Raw genomic sequence first — 24,060 nt, forward strand, 5'->3', positions numbered from 1 at the left:
ACTGTATCTATCAAATATAAAGATATGCAAGTTACGTTTTTCCTGAATGCAGGTATAATTAAAATGATATGGTGCATAAAATGATAATATAAGATGGCGAGAACAGACGTTTAATTAAACTGAAATTTTCTATCTGATATTGTTTTTCCCTTAATAACCAAGTAAGATACGAGATCAATTAATGCATTACACACGTACTTAATCTACTTACTGTACGATACTTAATCTACGATATTCAATATACTTTAATTTTGCTTCTCTGTTTCTCAAATATCGAAACAAATATTAAATGCGATATTAAAAGCATATATTAAAGGACAAATTATACTTAAAAGGTATTAGTTTTCCGGAACAAATTTTGATCAGAAATCGATACTTGGGATATAAATATTTCAGAAATCAATAGAAACAAATACTTGTATTTTACAATTTATTATCATATAAAATTATCACATGACATTGAAAATACATTCTATCTTTAGTGTATTAAAACAGTGGTACAAAATTAAACCAGGTAGCCGATGCTGCGTGAACAGAATATCAATGGAAATGGAAGCTGTATCGATTCAGTAACTGCGACACTGACTTGTGGGTGACACAAAGTTTACCTCGACACCGCGGATTAAGCGAGTTTGTAACACACTGAACTTAGGGCGACCAGTTTAAGGGGTAGCTCGTTAAAGGAAGCTCCAACGTGAATTCCGGTGCTACAGAATCAGTCCCGCAGTTATCGTTTCCGTCGTTAATTACGTTGACCGGCTTTAATGCGCCCCTTTTTCTTTAAAATACCTTGTCTGTACGTTACGAAGTAATCCGTATTTATAGTTTCAGCGCTTGTCAATAAATTGCATATGAGTAATTATACAAGATGATTTATCTAATTTGATAACTTCGTGGCATGAATTGTTCATGCCTGAATGAAGAAATTCCTGGTACGAAGTTTATGCAATTTTCAAAGGAAAATATTTGCAATTAAACGTCTAACATTGTTTATATAATTATTGTACCATATTTTCAATGTTACATTTTAATTTCAAATTACGCGAACCATCCTGTATATTATTTCGAATTTGCATCGATTCACTTAATTTAATTTTGATATTAAACATACAAATTATTGTATTTATGTTTTTAGCCGAGATCCATTAATTGAAATTGGAAATTGGAAATACGGTAGCTACAGTGTTAAAGGAATTCGCGAATTTATTATCGAGGGAATTCAGGATTCGTGGAAAAGTCATCTCGTAATAAGTCATTGAATCTCGAGGAGCGTACAAGAAAGATTCGAATCTCGATCTGTAACGAATTATACATGGATCGTCTAGTATTAATTGCGTAGCTTCTTTGCGTGATAATCAGATCATGTATGAAACGAAAGTGTGCTAATTATTCTGCGTGACTCCTGTGTTCCTATTACCGTTATACAAATAATCGAAGAAACCGATCAACGTGAATGTCTCTGATTTTTCATGGAATTTAAATTTGTTTCGATGGAAAATAAACACCTGATATGTTCCAGAAATGAGTAGTTCAAATTGTTAGATACATATGAAAATGCATTTATAGTGATGGAGCGTCGGTCCTTAGCTGAATGCTAACCTAACACTATACTCAATGTGTTAATGGCGAGACGTACAAATTTGAGAGAGTATGTACTCGTTTATTACGAGTATTATTTCATTTTATTATTCAGTATTATTTCAAATTGCGCTTGTGAACAGAGCTTAAATATGCTTGAAACAGCTGGAATTTGAAATGGGGGAGGAAGTGGTCAAGGATATTTGATGGTGTAACATGGGCGCCGTTTAACATAAAATATCAGTTTTAGACGAGACGGAGAGAAGTAAATGATAATTCCAAGGTATTGGAAAATAAATATTTCGTAGAGAAATATGTTGAATAAAAATATACAACTCGAGTCGCAAAATTCGCAGGGGAAGGGAAAGAAACGGGACTGCAATAAAATACGAAGAGACAAATACACGAGTTGCATGTTACAAAACATTAGATAAGCTTTATTAGTCGATATTTTACAGTTCACGTGCACGGTCTCGCGATCAGCGTCTGCGAATCGTGCTCGGTGTTCAAGATCGAGCGTGCCGCCGCCGTTTTATCTCGAATTTCCATGAGTGCTTCCCATAAATCATATCTAATGCCACGAAGCTCTTCGTGTGAATGGAACGGAAGTGAATGAAAAAATTCAAGTCGAGACAGCGCTTGCACGGCGATCGTTTGATATGCGACTGATCGTACAATAGATCTGTTCGTTGTTCGCGACACGACAGCAAGAACTTCTTCATAACGTGTTTAACATGCAATATACTTCTTGTAGCACCTTAGTCTTAGATAGGGGGACGTGTAACGCTAGCGATTCGATGCCAGTATCGGGGATACGATGTCGTTTCGAGCACGTGCTCGCCGTTTTCTTCTTCCGTTTTGATGCCTCAGCAATGGGGACAGCGAATCAGACCGTTCACATCGCATTTCGCGCACTTCAGGGCGACGAATTCCGCGGTGAAGTCGTTGCGATGAACAGACCTCTTGCTGCCATTGCAAACCGGGCACAGCTGCCACTGGTAACCGCCGCAGAATAGGCACACTGTGCACGCGTCTTCGCTCTGAAATAAAAGTCAACGGTGTACAGATGAGTAACCATTTCTTTTCCTTTCCTACCTCTTTCTTCTGTGGATAGTGGTATAAATGAACTTTTGCATTTGGGAAGCCTTTGATTGAAGTTATGACTGGGTATATGAGATGAAATGTTTGTATGTTTAATTACACGATGCGTTAATGGCGGCTAAAAACGAAGAAGCTGGTTGAAGGAAATATAATACATATAGTAAATTTTACGATAGCATTTCCTCGTCTGTTAGTATTCCAATATAGTACTCATCTTCTCATATCCTATTATACTATTCTTGTTTAATCGTTGTTAGAGGGAAAGAGCTATTCTAGACTCGTAATAACGATGTCTAAACAATTAGAAAGAAGTCAATAGCCCTATTGAAAAATATAATCGTCGTGAATAGTCTGAGTATTTCCGGTAGTAAAACAATGGTAGACTAACAATAGCTGTGTAATTATGGGAGGAAAGTATTTTGAATGTAACCATATTACAGTAGCTGGAAATTATCTTTCATAAACACCCAGATCACACCTCCTATGAGGGGATTTGATGATTAATTGCATCACGCCGTTCGGATTGAAACGTGTGTCTGAATGAATTCTAAATGCAGAGCGTGTACGTGAGACAAGTTCAAGAATGTGTTTAAAGCGAAGAAAGAATTTTAATGAAGCTTTGATCTAAGTAGAAAACTCGCACAGTGGAAAAATACTCGGCAGATTTAGAATTAGAATTAAAAAGTGGAGAGTTGCGCAATCAAGCATATTTTAACATTAATATCTTCGTATCAAATATATATCTGGCTTAATGTCCAGAATTATCGATCGTGTTTCTGATTTGATCATCCGTAGCAATTCCATTCACATTATATATACATTTCATCTACGTAATGCGCTGAACCTAATGCTCGAATAATTGCTGGACTCTATCATTCAACGATTATAAAAGAAGCGTGACGATTCTTATTTCTGCATTAGTTTTCAGCGCACGCGGTGTGTTCGGCGATGTTGCCCAACATCGCTTTCACTTTTACTCATTTTCAATTGCATTCTTCGCAAAAACGACGAATATACATCAACCTGAGAGTGGACGATGTGAGAAACGAAATTGTTTGTTTAACTTCCTTGACTTCAACGCTCTCGATTTCGAAACACGTCGGAATTTCAATGTTTTTACTTTAATCCTCTTTGTCGTGTGTTTGACACGCGCTTTGATGACGAATTAAAATGTTCCTACCTTTTCACGATATTATATAATGTATCACAATTGAATAATTAGACATATAATATATTAAAAGATGGAAGGGAAGTCAGTGTCCAACTTCTGCGGCTATACTTTTCGAATTCAATAAAATGTCGTCTAACAATGGGTAGGACTTCGGTACAATATCGATGTAACACGGTAGCGTTGTAGATGACAAGACGTGGTTGATATTCAACGTGTTAATGAAATAAATCTTATATACACGTTACACGTATAAGCTACATGTTTATCGTACGAAGGAAGATTAGAATAACGATGATACATTATGCAAGTATTGCGTAAAGAGACAGGGGGAAAAAGGTACATCGTGGGCGTCGTTTAATTACGCGTCTTTCTGACACACCACATGAGTCGGTAATTAACTTTCATTCAAAGAAATATATACGATATTATTGTTTTTCTCACAACTCACTCTCTTAATTTCTCGGGGGCAATCCGCTATGTTTTCTTGAAATTGTAATTGTTATATAAAGTTTATTCAATCATTGGTGACTTGATTTAACATCAACGTGATAACGATCGTATTTCTAATTAGACGAAGTTATATATATTATCCAACATTTTAAATCTTTTCTTTAGAAGACTAATAATTTCATCTCAATAATCTATTAATATAGAATATATCATTAATATTAACACTTAACTAACATTTTGAAACGTATAGATTTTTATACGCAATTTTTAGATTAATTACTTGATTTATGCGTTAACATGATCGCACACAGAATTACGTAAAGCGCATCCTTCATCCACCATTTCTTCCAATTAAACCAGCCCCTTATTCCATCCAGTTACATAATAGCTACTCACCTCTTCAATCTCATTCTTATTGCAAGATAATCAGAAACACATTTACCTTACGCGAAACGTAGACACTAATCGTGTCTCGATTTTTATACTAAAGTGTATTTTATTATCTGCGGAAAACTTCTTTCAGTGCAGACATATAGCCTTACGAACAACAAGCAACCGCAAACTACCGCAAACGTTTGAGAATGTTTGAAGTCACGACAGTAAATCAGAGAAAATTCGCTGTTACATTTCTATGGATCGACGAACGTACGCGAAAATACGTTTTAATTTGGTTTCGACGCAAACTTTTGCAAATAATTACAAGCATTTGCCAACCTTCGATAGGGTTTTATGGATACTGAACGATATAATCGAATGTAACGATCAAGTAGCAATTCTTAAATACGTCAAGGTATTAATTTTCGAAGAATTCGTTGAAAAATTTATAGACCTTGCACGGAGTGGCAAAATGTCCTTGTGCTGGCATGACTCCAAAGGACGACCACAAGATTTAAGGGCCAACAGCACGGAAAGAATATCAGGAAAGTGATAGTGGCAGCGACAGTGTAAACGACCTTTATTCGCTGCAAGGTAAACTTCAATTGCACGACATCGAAATTTATGATCGCGATGGAAAAGGAAGGTGGAGGCAGATATCGCCGGATAAAAGTGAAAGGATTGTACAACCTTGTATTCGCGACGGATTACGCGCGCGCACGATCGTCCGCCAACACGCAGTTATGTGTATAATGCCTGGCACAGCTGTTCCATTCTACTACACGGCATAAATATTCCACAGACGTGGAACATAGTTACGTAGCGAATTCTCGGAACCGTCACGGAATTCCTAAAGGGTCAAATAATTCTCCGGCGTGAGGAACATTGGCAGAATTCTCTGTAATTCTTCCTTAGAATTACACGGTGACAAAAGATCGTGGTAAAATCCGCGTGTTCAGCATTCGATACGCCGAGGGAACTGAATTCTTTGGCGAATTGAATCGAATTGTAAGAATATCAAATTCGCGATACGTATTTAGTTTGATAATAGAGGAATTACGTGGAGGAATAATATGATGTCATTAGATGCTGATACGATTTATTATTATTAACTGTGATATTGGAATTTGTAATTCTGTTACAATATTGGATCCGAACGAAGTTACGAAGTTGCGAACTGCACACTACATTAGCCGTATACCTTACGTATGAGAGATGATCAATTACTTTCCACCAATCTTTAGAAAATCTTTTTCTCAACTACATTGTTTTGTCACAATTTTCTCAGTTTTATTAAAAGCAGATTTTTTTTAAGTAAAAGCTGAGTTTAAATTATAAAAATAGTTTTAACACCAAGGTCAATCGACCAGCTATTTTTATAAAACTAATTATAACATTGAAATTTTCTTTGCGCAAAAGTTTATAATAAGATAAACAAGAAATCTTTAATCAACATTATTTTAGGCTAGCAGCAACTTTCATATATTTATAGTAACGTATATAAAAGAATCAATCACGTGGCGAGATGCTCTTTAAGTCCTTGCAAATCGATACTGATTTTACAAAAATTGATCACTGCCCGTCAAACATTTTAAAGGGAAGGAAATACGTAACCACCGATAGTTGTCAATTAATTACTCAAATAGCCACCGATAAAAAGTATCTGTTGCAAGTGTTGAAATGAAAATGCTGATTTATAAAATGGAACTTTTAATTACCTGGTAAGGCTTAAGCATTTCTCTCAGCTCTCCAGACTCGTTGAGTCTCTCTACGGTGTCGAATCCCTGTAAGAAGAAGAAACTTTTAGTGACACGAATATCGTCCACGACTTCGTATTAATGAAACTTAATAAACAAAGCTAACAAGAACACGCAGAATTTCTGGGCATTTCCTCTTTGTTTTTCGTAGGATTCTGTTTCACTCGCAAAGGGCGCGGTCGGACAAGTCGATTTTAATTACAAATATGCGATAATCGCTGACGATTTACAAAGCGTTTCATTGCACAGAGACGCTGGAAGGTCGCGTAAGCTTATATACGAAGAGATGCGTATTAAAATATTTATGACCAAGTAAAAGCCGCTATAATCGCTTTGGTTTTGCTGTCAAGCGTTTTCTCCATTTTCACGGTATTTTATCACCGATCGTTTAGCGGTACCGTGTTATCACACACACGTGACAACAGCTGTTGGTAACGAACATTTTATGAAACTTCGCTGTTTAAACAGTTACGTACTCCGATGATTTTTAATAGTGCCTGTTTATCCATTACCTCGCATGTCTTTTATTACTTTCCAGTGTTTCTTTTATTTTTATGGAACAGGATAGCGGTTTGGTTTCCAGTGAAAGGAATTGGCAAATAAAGTATAGGTGATCTGTAAAAACGTGTCTCAATTTTTAACTCGGTCCGTGGAAATGTTTCGACATTAAAACGTGAGACACAAACCGGTATTAAATGGAAACTACTGTTGAAGCTTTTCACTACGACTCGCTATTGATAACAGTTTTGCTCAAATTTGGAATTGTAAAGTGACTAGTCATTTTAGCAATTCAAATTCCATATATTCGTGTAAATATTCGTAAATATTCGTATTGTCATCTCACGCTAATAGATAAAACCGCGTCTCTTACCATTACCAAATCTCCTCAACCGAACAATGAATCAATTTCCATCAATAATACATACAATTAATTCATTCGTTCAAATCCTAAACCCAACCCACTCCTTTTTCAAATCCCAAACCTGGAACGTGCTTCAAGGGAACATCCAACGATATTATTCTACTTTCGATATCCACGCACGTCTGTCGTAACCTATTACGAAAAAACGAACGATCGATGCCTTTCACCAATTCCAATTCGTCACCCATGTTGCGACAAGGCGAATTCACAAAAACAGTCTCAAACGAAGAATCATGCAAACGATACGAATGCCATATTGGCCATCTATTTCGTAGATTTTTCGAAGCTAGTAGTGGATCCGTACACTATCACGTGGCGCGGTCGATGAGGAATGCGGTTGGAACGCGGTGTGTTTCGTTTACACACGCTCGCCAGAGACCACAGGGGACCGCGGTGCCTTATACACAATCCACTTCACCTTTCGTTCTCTCTTTCGCGTTTTTTCTCTGTTCTTCTCTCTTTCTCTCTCGATAGACCTTGGATCGAGCGGTTTGACATTTCGCGTTTATCCGCTCGACGATTATCGCGAGTGACCAAAGCGACGATGCAACCGCGCTTCAATCGACAAGATCTCTGATATCCAGCGCCGCGACGCGACTAGACACTCGGTGAAATTGGGCAATTGCGATGGCGTTGATGGGAGATACGCTCCCTCGATACGTGTTCAGAAAACCAAATGATATTATATATTCGCTGTTTGTTCCGAAGAGCTGGAATTGATTGCGAACGCGACAGAATTCGGCTGAAATTGTGAAATCGAAGCTTTCGTGTTTTGTGTGTTGATGTCTTGTGATTGATAGATTCTTGGTGGAGAAATATATTGTTTGGTGTGTTCGAGAAGAATAGTTGCTTAGTGATTTTTTAGTAGGTTATTAAAAATTAGATTGAACTATTTTCATCTCATAATATTATATCATTCTTTTATTTTAAAAATATCTCAACCTTTTTCCTTTATATTTTTCTAGCGTATATAATATTCCTTTGACATATTTCCAATCACGTAACAGCAGAAAACGGAAAAGGATCACAAGAATAAGAAATATAGGAATTAAATTTGAAAGTTGATAAAAGAGTGCGAGAAAGCGAAGGGAAAACATTAAGAATTGTTTCTAAGGAAAGCTATTCGCATTAATGGAAAGCCTTAACGATGATTACGTTTAATAACTTCTTTCTATTTCTAACTATAGCACGGTGAAATGATACAAAATGTGAAATAAGTAGCAAAATGTCACAGTGTTGAAAAGGTGAGGGTCAACTTAGCTGTTATTAAACCCGAAGTAATTTCGTTTTATGATTCCTAAACTGCATTCCATTTTCGCTTTCACTTTCTTCGCTTTCTTAAGAAATAACTGAAAAAATGCTACTTATGTGGATATTGTAAATAGATGAGCAGAAGAGCATTTATAATATATGAGTTATTAATAACATATAAACTAGAAATCTTAATATGTATTTACATCCAAAAAATTATTTATAACTTCATGTTACCCTACACTGTATACATATATTTATATTACGCACATATTAAAATTAATTTAGAATATGGGAAAAACCACATGATTCTCAGCGGTGATGGCAAACAATAATGAGAAGAGACTCGTGAGAAGGTGTCCTTAAATCTTTATTAAAACGAGCAGTCTTATAAACAAAAAGATATTTCGTAATATATTTATATGCACTTCCCTATCAGAAAAATCTTTCACATTAATAAAACTGTTAACTTCCGGAAACACGTAATTATATCATTAAACCTTTTTCCTTCCTCTCTCAATCGCTTAACGTTTACTACTCAAACATGGTTTGTACAAGGAGTTTGTACTTCGAACTTCGGGAATTTCATCGCTAGAAACGCTCGAAAGTGAGATATACAACTCGAAAGTGGATTTTTAGCGGTAACGAGAAGAGAATGTCTTGAAGAGCGAAAAAAATCCGCCATTTTTACAACAATGCCGCGAATCTATTATCGTAAAATATTTGCTGCGAATGCATACATACCTCGCGTCGATCTGGGAAATCTCTAACGCTCAATTTTCCCAGAAATTGCGTAATTTTTCGGCCGCAGATCGTTGTTCGTTCACGAGCGATCGGAATTTCTCCAGCCTCCCAATGATGCAATTTATTAGTCGGCGTGTTGCGACGTAATTGCGCGCCGCGCTACTATCGAAGCGTGCGTCTAATTGCACGGCATGTAATTGCACGTTTGTTTGTTCCATTTCGACTGGCATTAAGCGCTACGAGAACTTGTTTCACGACACCAGCACAAAATGTGCTTTTGTTTTATCAGTTTAAGTAAGAGGAAATTGGTGAAGTTAGGAAACAAGGTCACGATGTTTCGTTATCATAATTTCTACTTCTACTCCTTAATTTTCGCCAACTAGGTTGTACTTGACGGTCAGTGCGTTTAACACAGACGTGATTCCTAATATCTCTGTCTTCCTGGAAGTTTTTTCATCCTATCTTAAACGATAATTTTTTAAGCAATAATAAATATACTTGTTATTATTAGTAGGTAAGCGAGAGACTGTAGGTTACATAATTTTACTGCATGGACAGATTTTACATCTAATAATGTTGTGATAAGTAGGACAATCGGTTGGCTCGAAATTTGCAAAATTCATTTGTAGTTGTTGCTCGGTCCAAGTTAATTACCGAGATGTACGTGTGATTCGAAAGTGTACTAAAACTTCTACGAATCAGATACGATGATCGTAATGGGATGACTCAACTATATATTAAAGAATATTTCTTAATAACGTTATGGTAATCATACTGTAACCTGAGATAATAATGGTTTTTGTTTAGAGTTATTTAAATCGATTTTATCTTAAGTCCAACACAGCATGTGAATGTAAAATTCAATTCCTTTGTCTTCCTTGACAAGGTTTATTCTATCCATGAGATACTGAACGATGAATACTTATTATTTTTGCAAAAATGACGATCCTTCAGATTCCAGTATTACATGATTGACGTTATAAGGCGTCTACTTACATGTATCCATACAGAAATCTTCAAGAATATCTCTGTACATTGGTATAGCACTTTTTAGTTTTAATCCCCTACATATAGAAGTACAACCTCACAAGAAACATAAAAATGTCATATATAGTAGAAGACCTTTAATTAAAGCTCCAAATTTTTCCTCCCTAGCTTCTTATTTGATACTCAGTGAACCAAAACTTTAAACGTTCCTCTCTCAGATCATAAAATCCGAATAAATTCAAAGAACTAGATTCCCTTTCACCGATCCTACCTTTTTTTATGATTGTTTCTCAATTTAGTAAAGGATGCCGGTGCGACGGGCAGATTTGATTTTGAAGTCGAAAAACAATATCAGAAGCATCATTTTCTGCACGAACAATCAAAGCGTAAATAGAGGCAGAACCTGACACCATACGAAACTTTCTTCGTGCATTCGACTGGTAAAACGAGTAAAAGTATCGCCGTAAACGTAGCAGAAAAGCAGTGTGCAACGCGTGTAATAACCGAGAGTCGCGAGAAACACGATCATCATAAACGCACTGCAAGAAAAATAACGAACACAAAATCATCTGTTCCGCTGGACGCAACACCGAAACCGAAAACCTACTCCCGTGATATTCGCGTCATTCAGAAATTCCATTACGGTTTTATTTTTGTTTTCACACGTCAACGCTGAATCGCGAAACTACACCGTGTGCTTCCACTGGGAAATAACGATCTTTAAGCCCTATAAGTGAAAATTGCATTTTTATCTTCAACCTTTGTTTTTAGCTATTTGAACAGGCTACGGTCCCTTCCTTGCAATTTATTGGAGGAAGTAAACACAGAGGTGAAACAAAGTTCCATTAAATATTTCTAATGAGGTAGAATGTTTGAAATTATATGAAAATACATAAGGAATATAAAAAATTGTAGATGAATATTGTGAAAAGATTTAGTAGTTATAACGTAATTGGATTGTTATGTAATATAGAATTATTTCGTATATTTGTATATGTCATTGGTAAATTTTTAGTTTCAATTTCTTTGGAATATTGCAATACAGCAGTTGCCACGAAATATTCTCGAAGTTTCGATGAATCGCGAAAACCATGGAACACAACGCGCTACTGCGGAACAATTTCTGACGCAGCAAGAAAGAAACCACTAATGTGGAACCGTTGCAAATCGGCGCGGCGCGATTGTAAAGCAATGTCCGCATAACTAATTCAAAACTTCTTGAAATCTTATGATCGATGAACGACCGTTCAAACGTGTGCAGATGCGGCGTACAAAGGACTTTCTCGTGTATCAATTGCGTAACAGTGCGTCGCGTCGACCGCAGATTTCCGGTTTGCAAGCCTATTCAAAGCGACGGCGCTCGTCTGTCATCTTTGACATTTTCAGTTGGTTTCTCCTGGTCGCGTCCTCTCAGCTTTCTCAAACGTGCGGACACTAGTTGTGCAATACGACATCGGCCTTGCGAGAAATTCACGCGAAAACCAACGAGGCCAGAAATATATGCTGTTGCATATTATTATTATCGACCAATCGTCGACTTGATCGGCGAGAGATTACAAATTATTAGGTGATCAAAATTGATGATTAAATTTGACGATTCAAAAATTATTAGTACCGAAGGTACCGTAAATTTATTGGCTGATCGAATTTCGTATCGTGTAATGCATCGCGAAACCCAATGCAGACGGGGGATTCAATATCGCAATAATTTCGTAGCGGTAACGCTGTGCAATTCGGCGAATTTACACTTTTAATGATGCAACGCACACGGCCATGGGTTCCCGCTATTGAATGTACATTAAGGCTCAATGCACACTATCGATGCTATGTAATTTGCTAGATTTATATTTTTAACAGTGATGTATCGAGCTTTAGATTTCTAACGGCTTTGCACTAACAAAATGTTTTATATTTCTAATAACACTGCGTCGTTCTTCATATTTCCAATAACGCTACATTGAGCTTTATATCTATTCCCAACAGCAGAATCACACGCTCATAAACCTATCGAATCGCTCGACGTTACCACAGCGTTACCAGATTCCAGCGACATTGCGCTACTCATTTTCAGTAAAATGTGTCCTTAAGTAGAATGTGTCCATGCGATACAGACCAAATCTACTTGCTCGCGCGTCTCTCACGCGTCATCCATATAGCTGTGATTGGCGCGCCATACTGGTTCCAACTGCGCACATAGAAGCTCGTATCTTCTCTTAAACTTAATGCAAATGTATTCGCCGAGGACCAACTCTTGAGTGAGTAACGACACTTATGGGAGAAAGGGATATCGTGTGCTTGGAAAGAAACGATTACAGTTTCCCGTAGGCGAGAAAATCGATGACGACGAAGAGACCTGTTTGACGAGCGTCGAACACAGTTTGTCGGAACGTTCACCAACAGATGCTCACGTTTCATTATTCAACATCGTTCTCGTTGATAATTGTGGAATGTACACCCTAGTGCGAACAGGTGGAACACGTGCCGGCGAAGATTTCCCTCTAACGCTTGTTCAAGTTTTATGCTAAGAAATACACCGATATATTAGTTGCGCGTTCTAATAATGACCTCGATAAGCAGCGATAATTATCTACCACGATATTAACAGGAGTAATCAGTAAATTGATTTAACCTTGCTGCTGTGTTAGCATACGATCACTCGGCTAGAAACTATCTGCTTGTGTATAATTTGCAGAAATTAGGTTTGCGCGGAAAATTGTACAGAATTTTTAACATTTTCAGAAGATTCGTTTTTATCGAGAATGTGGACTTGAGATTTTATGGGTTTGTATTAGTAGAAGATATGTAAAATGGAAAGATAAGCTTTCGTAATCATTTGACATGCATCGTTACAAAATTTATTACCCACTTGAAATTGAAATTTCTTATTATATTATTATATTATATTATATTCAATAATATATTATTGGAATTTATTAGTTTAATCTACGATATATCATAAAATATTAGTGTAACAGCGAAAACAAACTTCACCGTATCTAATACGTTTAACCTAATCATTTTACATCGATCATTCGTGTTTTTATGAAAGATATTGGCAAAAAGTTACTAAGAAACTTCACTCTATTTTTTAATGACATTTGTAATGGTAGCAATAACATTTTTCATCACACAAAAATTTTCTATTTGCACGAGAGTACAAAAATTCGCTATCATTACAATATGAAAGTAAAACTAATCAACCAAGATCAAATCTCAAGTTTCAGATCTTCTTCTGTTTTTTAAACAATGTCCTCGTGAATAATCACGAATTAATAATTACTTGTTCCAGCAAGAAGAACTAATTTATATGTATACTATGAATCTACATACCCCGATGTGTTGTCCATCAATGAAAAGCTGCGGCAACTGTATCACCGTAGAGCCCAAACGATCTCTCAATTCGGTCTGCAACTCTGCGTCGCCAAACAGGTCCAACTCGTCGTATTTGACCATATGCGTCCTCAGAATTTGCTTCACCTTCTTGCAGTTGTAGAACGTTTTCCTCACGATACCGGAGGTCGTTGTGTACACCACCACTTTACCCAGTTCCTTCTTTATATACGCCTGTAAATAGACATAACGTCTCTTATTAAAAATCATGACGTCGTCAAACGTATATTTCGTGATCAATACCTTCCTATATCGTGTACGCGTTTAAACATTAGCTGCGACTTGTCGCGATTCGACCGTCGTCCTCGACATTTCGCTGTGATTATGATCTATTCCGCGCGTGGAAACTCTTATAGTTTAATATCGAGTTACAGTTGCACTCGGCACGTTCTGCTTTTGACTGAATCATATTGCCTCGAAGTACGGCGCATTACAATACGGTTTCGATGACTTTATGCTCCACGCAGGTATAGAAAATGACATATGAAATTACGATTAAAATCCTTCGTACGATGGAGACTGTTACGACCGTTCGCGGAGAGACGCGATCGCGAGGAAAGCGCGTCAGCGGGAGGCGTAAATTCTCGCTACGATTCAGAAAATCGACGCCGCGAATTAGTCGTTCCTCTGTGTCCGTTAAGATGACAACGGTGGTTAATTGAGATTAACACTGAATTAACAGAGTTAACAAAAAATGATATATTTGACAATATATATATAAACAACAGTATAATGAAGCGCCACAAATTATTTGAAAGATGATGCAATTAGTTTGAGATAATGATTCGACTCGACTTTACAATGTGTTTTGTATTTGATAGGTTAGACGATTTGTAATTCGTTGGAGACTTTTAGTGCATTTCGTTTGGATTCTCAATCGATACTGATTGCCCTTCGATGGGCCCTTTGTGTTCCATGGGAGACGATCCCCACCATGCTCGGGTCGCGCCACCAATCACGCCACTGATCACGCCATGATCACGTGTGTCACCTTATGAGTGTGTTTAAAATAACGAAACGTATCGACGTTCCTAGAACTCGCTCTGTTTGGTGTTGGCCACTACATTGTGTATGTTGGGCTACTTGAGACGGTTCGCTCGCGATACTGCGATGCCACGAACGACGGTTAGGAATAACGGCCTATGGAAAGCCACGTGGCGTAACAGAGACATAGATGATTTGTCTCTGCGATGAATTGGATGGGAGCATTCAGAGGTGGATTTTATTTTTTTGAATTTATCTCTTGTCTTTGTCCCGCAATTATTTCAACTTTGATTTCATCTAAGAAGTTTCTTTTCTTTTTTACTTTATTGTAGAACGAGAATATTAATTTGTGTTGCATTATGTTTGAATACCAGGAAGATATAGAATGAATCAGGACCTAGAGTTGCAACCAGTTTTATGTTGATAAAAATTACAGGATACTCTTTTCTTTTTCCTGAACAATTTTTATATTTCTTGGTTTCATGATTTTCTGCTGTTCGTTCGTGCAACGAAGATACAGATCAATTTCTAAAGATTCCTATGTTTAAAACAAGTAACAGGGCGGATCGAACATCAAGCGAAGAGATAAACGATAATGCAACGAAGTAACTAAACCTAATAACATGGCAGAGTTTATTCCTTACGGTTTCCTGCGCTAACCCTCACTTTAAACCAGCTTCGTTGTACGTATATGCCTGCTGCAACTTCTTGCATCGTAAATATCAAGTGTCACTCGGTGCAGTATATTTTTATAAATTTTCAAGCTAATTTAACGCTGCCTCGATTTATTTTTAATTTGTATAAATTGCCAAATTCATTTTCATAAATATACAAGCAAATAAATACGTGCGTAAATATGTAATTCACATTTCACGAAAACGTTCCAATGATGCCTACACGATGTATACACATGAGAGAAAACTTTTAACGACGAAACGCGCCTGTATTATAATTCAAATTTTCGCCCACGCACCGATTCACATCTCACATGCGTTTACCGATTACTAACGATCTTAAGGACGATCGCGGTTGCGTAGGTGGTCTATTGCACCGTAAAATTCATCTCATTAACCCGTAAACGCTAACAGTTTGCGCGTTCCGTTCTACAACCTTGTCGGCAATCGTGTAGCTACTCTATTTACATATACTGCATTCACAATACTTGATCGGGTGAAGGTAATAGACTTCACGTAGGTATACAGTGGGAAACGTGGGTGTTACGAGATAATGACACTCAACACGATATATGTATGTACAGAATCAGAAAGGGGATTGAAATATGTATGCGAACACGCGCGGACATAACTGGCATATTATGTAAGGGGAATAAAAGACCTTCTTTAACGAGCGGACAGGTGGCCGATTTATGGAAAATCCTGCAAAAATATAGGATTCTTAGAAATTGTTATATGTCAGATAATTTTGTTACGCTCTTTTAATGGTGAAAATAATGAGAATGGCATCAATATTATTTCTTGTAGACATAATAAAACCCGATGCTCTTTAAGAAAGTTTTTTCAAGAAACAGTGATAAAATTGAATCCTGTCTACGTTTTAGTTAATAGTTACGTTATCGGATTTTTCTTAGTTTTTGAAAAATGAAGATAAAAATGATATGGAAGGATAAATGTTTAGCGAAGTAAAAATGTAATGGTAAAAAAACTAACAAAATTCAATGACCATAAATAGCAAAGACTGGAGTATCAGTAGCTAATAAACGTATTTATTCGCAACGAAGATTAAAGACGTAGCAAGAACTCGCAAATGTTTTGATGAACGAACACGATAACCATTTATCAGCATCCATTTTTTATTCATATTTAAATCGAAACTGTCTTTCCAGTACCCAGGAATAAAAACTCGAATCATAGACATCAGTATCCAGATATGTGTAGTTAGAATTTATGCATTCCGCGATTCCAACATTATTTACGTACAAATAAAATCGAGATAAATAAAGAAACGAAAGATACTAAAATTACTCCTTTTTTAAAGTATTTCTTCAAATTTGTTACTGCCCGCACTTATTGAAAGGTTTGCCGAAACTTTCATTTCTATTATTTTTTCACGTTACTTTAACTCGCTAATGACGATGAACGAAAGAAGAGGTCGGCAACGTTTTGAGGAGAGAAAAACACGAGGCCCGTGATATTGTTAAATTACCTTTCACTCGGCAAAACGACGAGAAAATTGGTCGTGGCACGTAATGCGTATAATTCAACCGTATGTGTGATGTTATTTGCGATTCCAAAGTACACTTCGAGAAACAATTTCCAACGTCCTTCGAAGTTACATACAACATCAGAGCACAAGTGGAATCATGTTGAGCATCCTTGACGCGAAGTGTAAAACGTTTATGTACTAATCGTAATATTTTCTAATCATATAATATCGTAAACATCAGTATAACGACATTCTTATAATTTTATTAGGAAGTGACTGATTTTTATAAAATCGCATATAAAACAAATTTTAAATTTCAAATATTTCCTAAGCACGTTTGTACTGCTGAAATTCTTAACTCTGTTTTGATTATTTTTAGAAATATGGTAATAATACTGTATTATTATAAGAAAGAAAAGATTATATGTATCTGTATTCAACAATATTCCACCAACGTATAGGATATTCATTGGATGTTCTTGTTAAAAAATAATTAAGATAATGACGATTGACAAAATCATATTACTAAATTACCACAGATCACTCTATATCAATTTCCTTTCTATTATTTCAATTTTCCCTGAATCCATTTTCTAGGAAACTTCAGAAATCGATTTACCTAACAAACAAGTAATTGCAATACGAAACCGGTTGGCCGTACCATAATTCGTAATACAGTTACTATCCTGTTCCATTGCAAGATAAACCAATCCAAGAATTTGCCATGTAGATATTTTGAATATCGTCCCGTGAAAATATGTCAGTTTTACATAAAGCATAGCGGGACATCGAGATTGCAGTTACGTGCGCCAGTTTACACGCGTAGAACGATCAGGTAGTTTGCATTCGCGGACCATTTTTCGTGAAATTTTCGATTCGTTACTGAAAAATTGCTTCAAACGGATTCACGAATCCACTCGCGGGTCGCTCAAAGCAATCATTGTAGTCAGGAACTTTATTTCCTTTTGCTAGGGAAACAAATAGTTATTCATCCTGGTTTAAAAATATGGGGAAATATTGGGTTATAAAATTAGTTGCACTGGTTTAAAAAAAAATCCATCGTATTAATATAGTTTCCTCTAAACTGTATTAAATAGTAATATTATAATCGGAAGGCCACGAAGATGAAGCTGTCGTATTTTTCCATAAGTCTTTAATCAAAAACAAATATTGCTACTATTTCTACACAACAACAGATAAATAAAATAAAACATAATGCCGATATATCGAAATCCATGTAACGTTGAAGTGACATGGCGTTATGGAGAATTAATTATTAACAATCACGAGAATTTGTAATCGAATGCTATCACAACCTTCGGCCGTTTCATTGGAAAATAACGAAATAATTCAATCGGAATTCTCGCGATTTGCGCGGGTACACGTTCACCTGTGTGTACGTTCCTCATATTATCACCGGCTATTCCCAACACAAGCAAGTCGATCATGTCCGTGGAATATTATAGATCCTCGTGTAGCCACTTTCAACGGGATCGCTAATGAACACGCATTACGCATTCGTTGCTCGGTGTAAAACCGGATCCCTCGATCCAGGTGTATGATCAACACGATAAAAGGAAACTATAATTGCATAGGAATGCTCGGAGTACGATCCTGCCATCGAAGCTCGTTTTTTTTTTTCTACGATCACCGGCTATAACCCACGATTGCGCCACGACATTTGAATCGCGAGCCTCTCTAATTATATGATTTAGTGTCGACGAATCGTTAGGACGCGTTAAGACAGCAAATAACATTTGTATAATTCCAACGTGTGTGATGATGCACTGAAGCACTCATGATGTTCGGAGATTTATAACTTGGGCAATGCACGGTAAACAACGAAAGAAAGTTGAGAGGAAAGAGGCGGATTTATATTATGACATTATTAGTTTGTGTTGTGAAGAATTTAATAACGAAGGGAAAGCTTTAAGAATAAGAAAGTCTTCGTAATTGATTTTGTGGTATATCTAAAGGAGAAATAATTCGATTTTGAGAACAGGGAGGTCTTTGTGGTTGATTTATAGTATATGGCAAAAGGATTAACTATACTGTATGATAGTCAATGATGTTAGTAAAAAATGTCATCAGAAATATTCCAAACATATATTACATAATTGAGATGAAAATGTTAATTGAACCACGATAATTAGCAGGCAATATTTCAAGAGCGACAAGTTATTTAGTCAAATAATAAATACACGGCAGTATGAAGCAGCATGAATATTTTTAGTCGTAACGCAAACAGAAATCACGAAGAGCGTGTGATTATATGGGCGTGTTGTTTCTCGTCGATGTTTGTCTTTTTAATTGTTTACAATCGAGCGTTATATAAATGAAATAAATATACGGCTATGACGATTATAAAAATAAAAATGTACGGCTAATAAATTAACGGCTAAAAGTTTCGTGGTGAGAGAACCGACCAGAGTGAAAATTTGTTAGACAACTTGGTAGTCGAACAGGTTATCGATATCCACTTCCACCTGTTTGAAATTCGCGCGGGTTCGCTCGAAGAAAGCGGCTGAAACGTAGCCGTGTCCATGCTGAATATAGAATTATAAAAGACGTAGAATGGCAATCGCGGCAACCTTCGAGGCAACCTCTCTACTCTCCCACTATTAATGTCGATGAACCGCATCCACTGGAATGCGCGAAAATATCCGCAAAGATATCTTTGTCTTTTCTGTCCGATTTCCGACCGATTCATCAACTATCATTAATAGAAGTTCGTGTAGTTCTACAAAAACAGAACTCGAAGTTTATTTTTAAAGTAACATGGAAGAAATTTCAAAATCTAGACCGCAGGAAAATCTCAAACACGATTATGAATTATGGAATATGTAGCCATGGCGTATCGAGGTTTTTTGTCCAATGACATTGATAGGATACTGTAAGCTGATCGAATAAATTAATTTTCCAAGCTCCCTTCTGGTTTTTCTTTCGCGTGATTTACGATGAAATAACAAAAAAACGAGCCTCGTCTCGAGGCTAGTTGGTAAATTGAACGCGAGCTGCGTAATTTGGCCATTATTCTTCCGCCGTTCTTCTTTTTCTCTGAAGAGTGAAGTGGCCACGTGATTCTTGTACTCTTTATAGGGATTACATCTCTTTATACGAGTATAAGAATAATAGCGTAGGAGTGGTATTATGTATTTAACCTTCTATAACCGGATCTTTTTACGATTAATTACAGATACTTAGTTCGGCATGGGACAAACAGGAATTAATAACTGTTACAATTACTCTATTTGGTGGTAGTACAATGACACAATGCAACGATATAAGGTAATATATAAATAGAAAAAATAAGTTTTGAAAGGTATAGATACACGGTTATGTAACTTTGAAGTTACATTGTCTATTGAAGAGTTAAACCATCTATTTGTATCCTCATTTATCTGAATGCAGATCCTGTCTATTCATACAGTCGGAATCAAAAGTGTATCCGCAATTAAATATAAAGTTTGTGTCACGAGTTTTGCAATGAATCACCGAGACGAAGAAACTAACATATTTCAATAATATAAATATAATTCGACGAATGTTTAGAATAATTTGAATAATTTAGCATTCGGTATGGGTAAAGGACCGACAATTTTGTATTGTAAATGAAATATTGCACATTTTTTTGTACGTTCATAATTTTGTAAAATTTTCAAAAATATACCAAGTTTAGAATTATGTGCGGATTAAAATCCACATTTATACAATATAAATGCACTTTTGACTTCGAGTGTACACGCAAGTGTCTACGAAGAATTAAATGGATACGAATCTACCGCATCTTTGACTTCGCCGCGATAAATCGAACGAACGAATAAAAGCAGCTACGTCTTCTTGTTCTCGTGAGAATAATACGGCGGTCGTACAAAGCCAGTTTCTACCACGGAACGGAACGAAGATCGCAGGATCGGCAATTAATTATGCGGCGAACGATTGCCGATGCTTCAACGGCGGACAAATGACATCAGCGACGATTTCTCCTCAAGTGGGATATAAACGCTTATTCGCCGAGATCGAGCGGTAACGGGAATTTTCTATGAAGAAGCCACGACGATTGCGATTCGCGCACAGGTTTAATGGATCGAGCTTCGACTATCGCCATGCACAGCACGCGGTCTCGGCCGTTTTCATATTTTAGAAAGGGGAAAAAATACGCTTCGTAGATGGCGGGGAATCGACGTCGATCGTGGCTGAATGGTAACAATCGTACAATCGCATGGCCGACGTTCCCTCGCTTCAATTATGTATGACGACATCGTTTGGTCGACTTTAATTGAAAATCGAATGAAATTTATATCGGGTTTGTTTTGTGAAAAACGATGAATTGAAATTCTTCGATCATGTCAACCACGAGAATGTAATTTAAAAAGACCGGAGTGCAAAAATGCATCGATCTTTTAGGTTTATTTCTTTTACGGAATTTATTGGTCTAGAATTTTAATCTCGATTCTTGTAATACCATCTACCACAATAAATTAGAAAAGAGATGTTTATTCGAGTATCGCGTTAACCTCACACGCGTCAGGCAAATATTAGATTAATTATCTCACAAAAAGTGTAATTAATTTACATAACATCAAGTACAAAAGACATTCTAGTAAACAGAACAGCTAAAAGTACCGGTTTTCTCTGCTTCCAACTGGCGTTTCTTTTTTCCAGCTGACAGAACCGTGCGACACAGTCCGTTGGACGGAAACGCACATCAGGATCTCATAATTTAATGCGGTGCAGCCAGCGTGCATCGCGCTCGGGGAATACTGTCATTTCTCTAATAACAATTTAACGTTGCACGACTTTCGCCTGGCGTAAAGTGAAAAGTTCTTGTTCGCGAAAGAGCAACACCGTTGTTCCAAAAATGAGCGTGCACGAGCCGCGGAGCATTCGGGCTAGAACCTCGATCCATTAAACAATTTGAAAATGTTCCATGGAGCGCTCGTTGACAAACTGACAGCGTTCCTGGTATTTGGTGACAGGAATATTCTTTCGCAAAAGAGAAAGCATTACCGTTTCGCCAAACGACTGGTGATAGATAAAAATTCATTCGGATTAGTCAAATTAATTGAATCTAAATCGTTTGAATTTAAGTAGCATGAAATATTGAATTATATTTTTAAATCGAGAAATATATCAAAGAATCTGTATTTTATCTAAAATTTGCAACGATATTTTTAAGCGAATAACAGTTTCATATTGGAAAAGAAGTTTCGAGTTGCTTAAATTCAAGTCACTTAACTGTAGTAACCTGAACGAGGCTTCCCGAGAGAGGAGGAAAACAGTGTTTCAACTATAAAATGACAGGAGATTTTGTTAGTGCGAAACCACTGGAGGGAGAAATACGAGGAAATAAAGTGCAGAAACGCTGCTAAAAATTGGAAAATCGTGATAGCGACGACAGGGATTTCAGGTAAACCGAGTCCAAAACTTTTATTCTCGTCGTTGAACTAGTAGCGGATGGCCGAGAGCTTTCCCCATATAAGCACGAATGTTTTTATAGAGTGAACGCGAATTTTAGTACCTATCAGATATCTTATCGTTGAGATGGCTAATAAAATTTTGGTGACAAGAAATAAAAAAATAAGTGTAACTCGATAATTAATATCATATTCGATTCAGTAGAAGAGGAAAATCAAATTGATTCATAAGGTATTCAAGTATCTATTGAAATAATTTCGAATAAATGTCATATTTCTCTTTGACAAATAATTATCATCGTTAGCTCAATAACGAATTTGAAATTCAAAGGATTGAATTAATACGTAACATACTGAAACAGTAAATGCGTAGCGTAAATTTTCTCTTGAATTTTATAAAATCTACCAAACCACAGCGTATAAGATTTTTCGCAAATACAAATATCTGCGTAATATACATTTCACTCGTTTTAATGTCTAAATTTAATTTATAGAATATTGCTATACATTACAGGAAATTCTACATAAATAAGCGATTTCATTTAGATTAACAATATACGTTTATGTGCATAGATATTTATTAGAGTTGCTACAAATTAGTTGCGTGATAAACGTTACACCATGTGCGTTTAGCGCAATAGACGGCAATAATTAAAACTGAAACCAACAGGAAATATATTCTCTTATTTTCACCGATAAATTCACATTTCCGTTGCCCTGAATATTCGAAACGCGCGAGCGCTTAATCAATTATATCCCTCGATTCAACATTTCATTTCAATTATCATCCTTTTCATATTGATCGACTACTGTCAATACGTTGTGACGTTCGTATATATAATATCTACTAAATTCAAAAAATTCGATTAGCGATTATCGATAAATTTTACAATTAACCTAACTATATGTTCCAGTTTTACAGACCTTCTTTGTGAATTCACGGATAGAATACGAGTGCCGACTAATCGTGGGACCACGCTGAGAAAAAAATGGAACGGAATAGTTGAAAAGAAACTCGAATAACATCTCACCATTTGCCGGCTTAATTTCTTAGCTGCGACACACAGGGTTAGGCGTACGCTCAATGAAGATTAGTTTTTTCGCGTCTCCTGAGAAAGGACTTGTTCCCATCTTTACCCAGCGCCGTTAGAAAGTTTCCAGACGTCGCAATAACGTGCATTCCTTTACGATTCATAAAGTGTCGTTATTTCTATTCGCGGACGGGGAATTTTACATTTCGCGTGATCAGCGACGTCACTAACTCCACATCTATGTTCGCTTGTTGTCATCAAATGGATTTCAGAATTAAATTGAAATCTGCCAGGAATTACGTCATGTAATCCGATGGTTTTGGCAGTTTTGAAAAAAGAAAATATGAAGCTGAAAGGCTTAGCAGCTTATTTGTGAAGATACTTCAAATAAATATACGATGTATGATGTGGTTTAACGGTACGTTTGAGTTAGGCTATTTGAGATACGACGTAATATATGAACGTGCAAATGTCGTTTTTAATGATCGTTTGCTGATTTAAGAATGAAATGTAATTATAATTGTAATTGTTGTTTATAATTGTTGATTATTGTGATGTAATTAGTTATTTAATGATATATACAATTAATGCAAGGAATATATAGAACGCTTACTAGAATGAAACTTATAAATATGTGGATTGGAATTTTTATACATTTAAAGGAATTTCGAAAGTGCAAAACTGCATAGAATGCGCGTAATATGAAAAAATATATAAAACATTCAAAGCATAGTGCGTT

The 24,060-nt window shown here is 36.4% G+C and overlaps 1 protein-coding gene and 2 long non-coding RNA genes across 10 annotated transcripts in view; 2 read left to right on the forward strand and 1 right to left on the reverse strand.

Annotated features, from left to right (window-relative positions):
- Positions 1–1,987: 1,987 nt before the first annotated feature.
- The window catches only part of LOC122568787, a 39,599-nt gene continuing 17,526 nt past the window's right edge, over positions 1,988–24,060 (reverse strand). For all 8 annotated transcript variants that reach the window (XM_043728951.1, XM_043728952.1, XM_043728950.1 and 5 more), the window contains exons 3-5: positions 13,667–13,900; positions 6,394–6,459; positions 1,988–2,618 (exon numbers count right to left, since the gene is read on the reverse strand). In XM_043728951.1, the coding sequence (XP_043584886.1) occupies positions 2,445–2,618; positions 6,394–6,459; positions 13,667–13,900 (474 nt within the window). In that variant the 3' untranslated portion in view covers positions 1,988–2,444. The remainder of the gene's footprint in view (positions 2,619–6,393; positions 6,460–13,666; positions 13,901–24,060) is intronic.
- Positions 6,466–9,086, forward strand: LOC122568789. The gene is made up of 2 exons (XR_006317199.1): positions 6,466–8,218; positions 8,320–9,086. It is a non-coding gene; the product is annotated as an uncharacterized LOC122568789 (long non-coding RNA).
- Positions 21,527–23,272, forward strand: LOC122568788. The gene is made up of 2 exons (XR_006317198.1): positions 21,527–22,283; positions 23,205–23,272. It is a non-coding gene; the product is annotated as an uncharacterized LOC122568788 (long non-coding RNA).

The sequence above is a fragment of the Bombus pyrosoma genome, linkage group LG6, assembly GCF_014825855.1.
Source record: "Bombus pyrosoma isolate SC7728 linkage group LG6, ASM1482585v1, whole genome shotgun sequence".
Classification (NCBI taxonomy): Eukaryota; Metazoa; Arthropoda; class Insecta; order Hymenoptera; family Apidae; genus Bombus; species Bombus pyrosoma.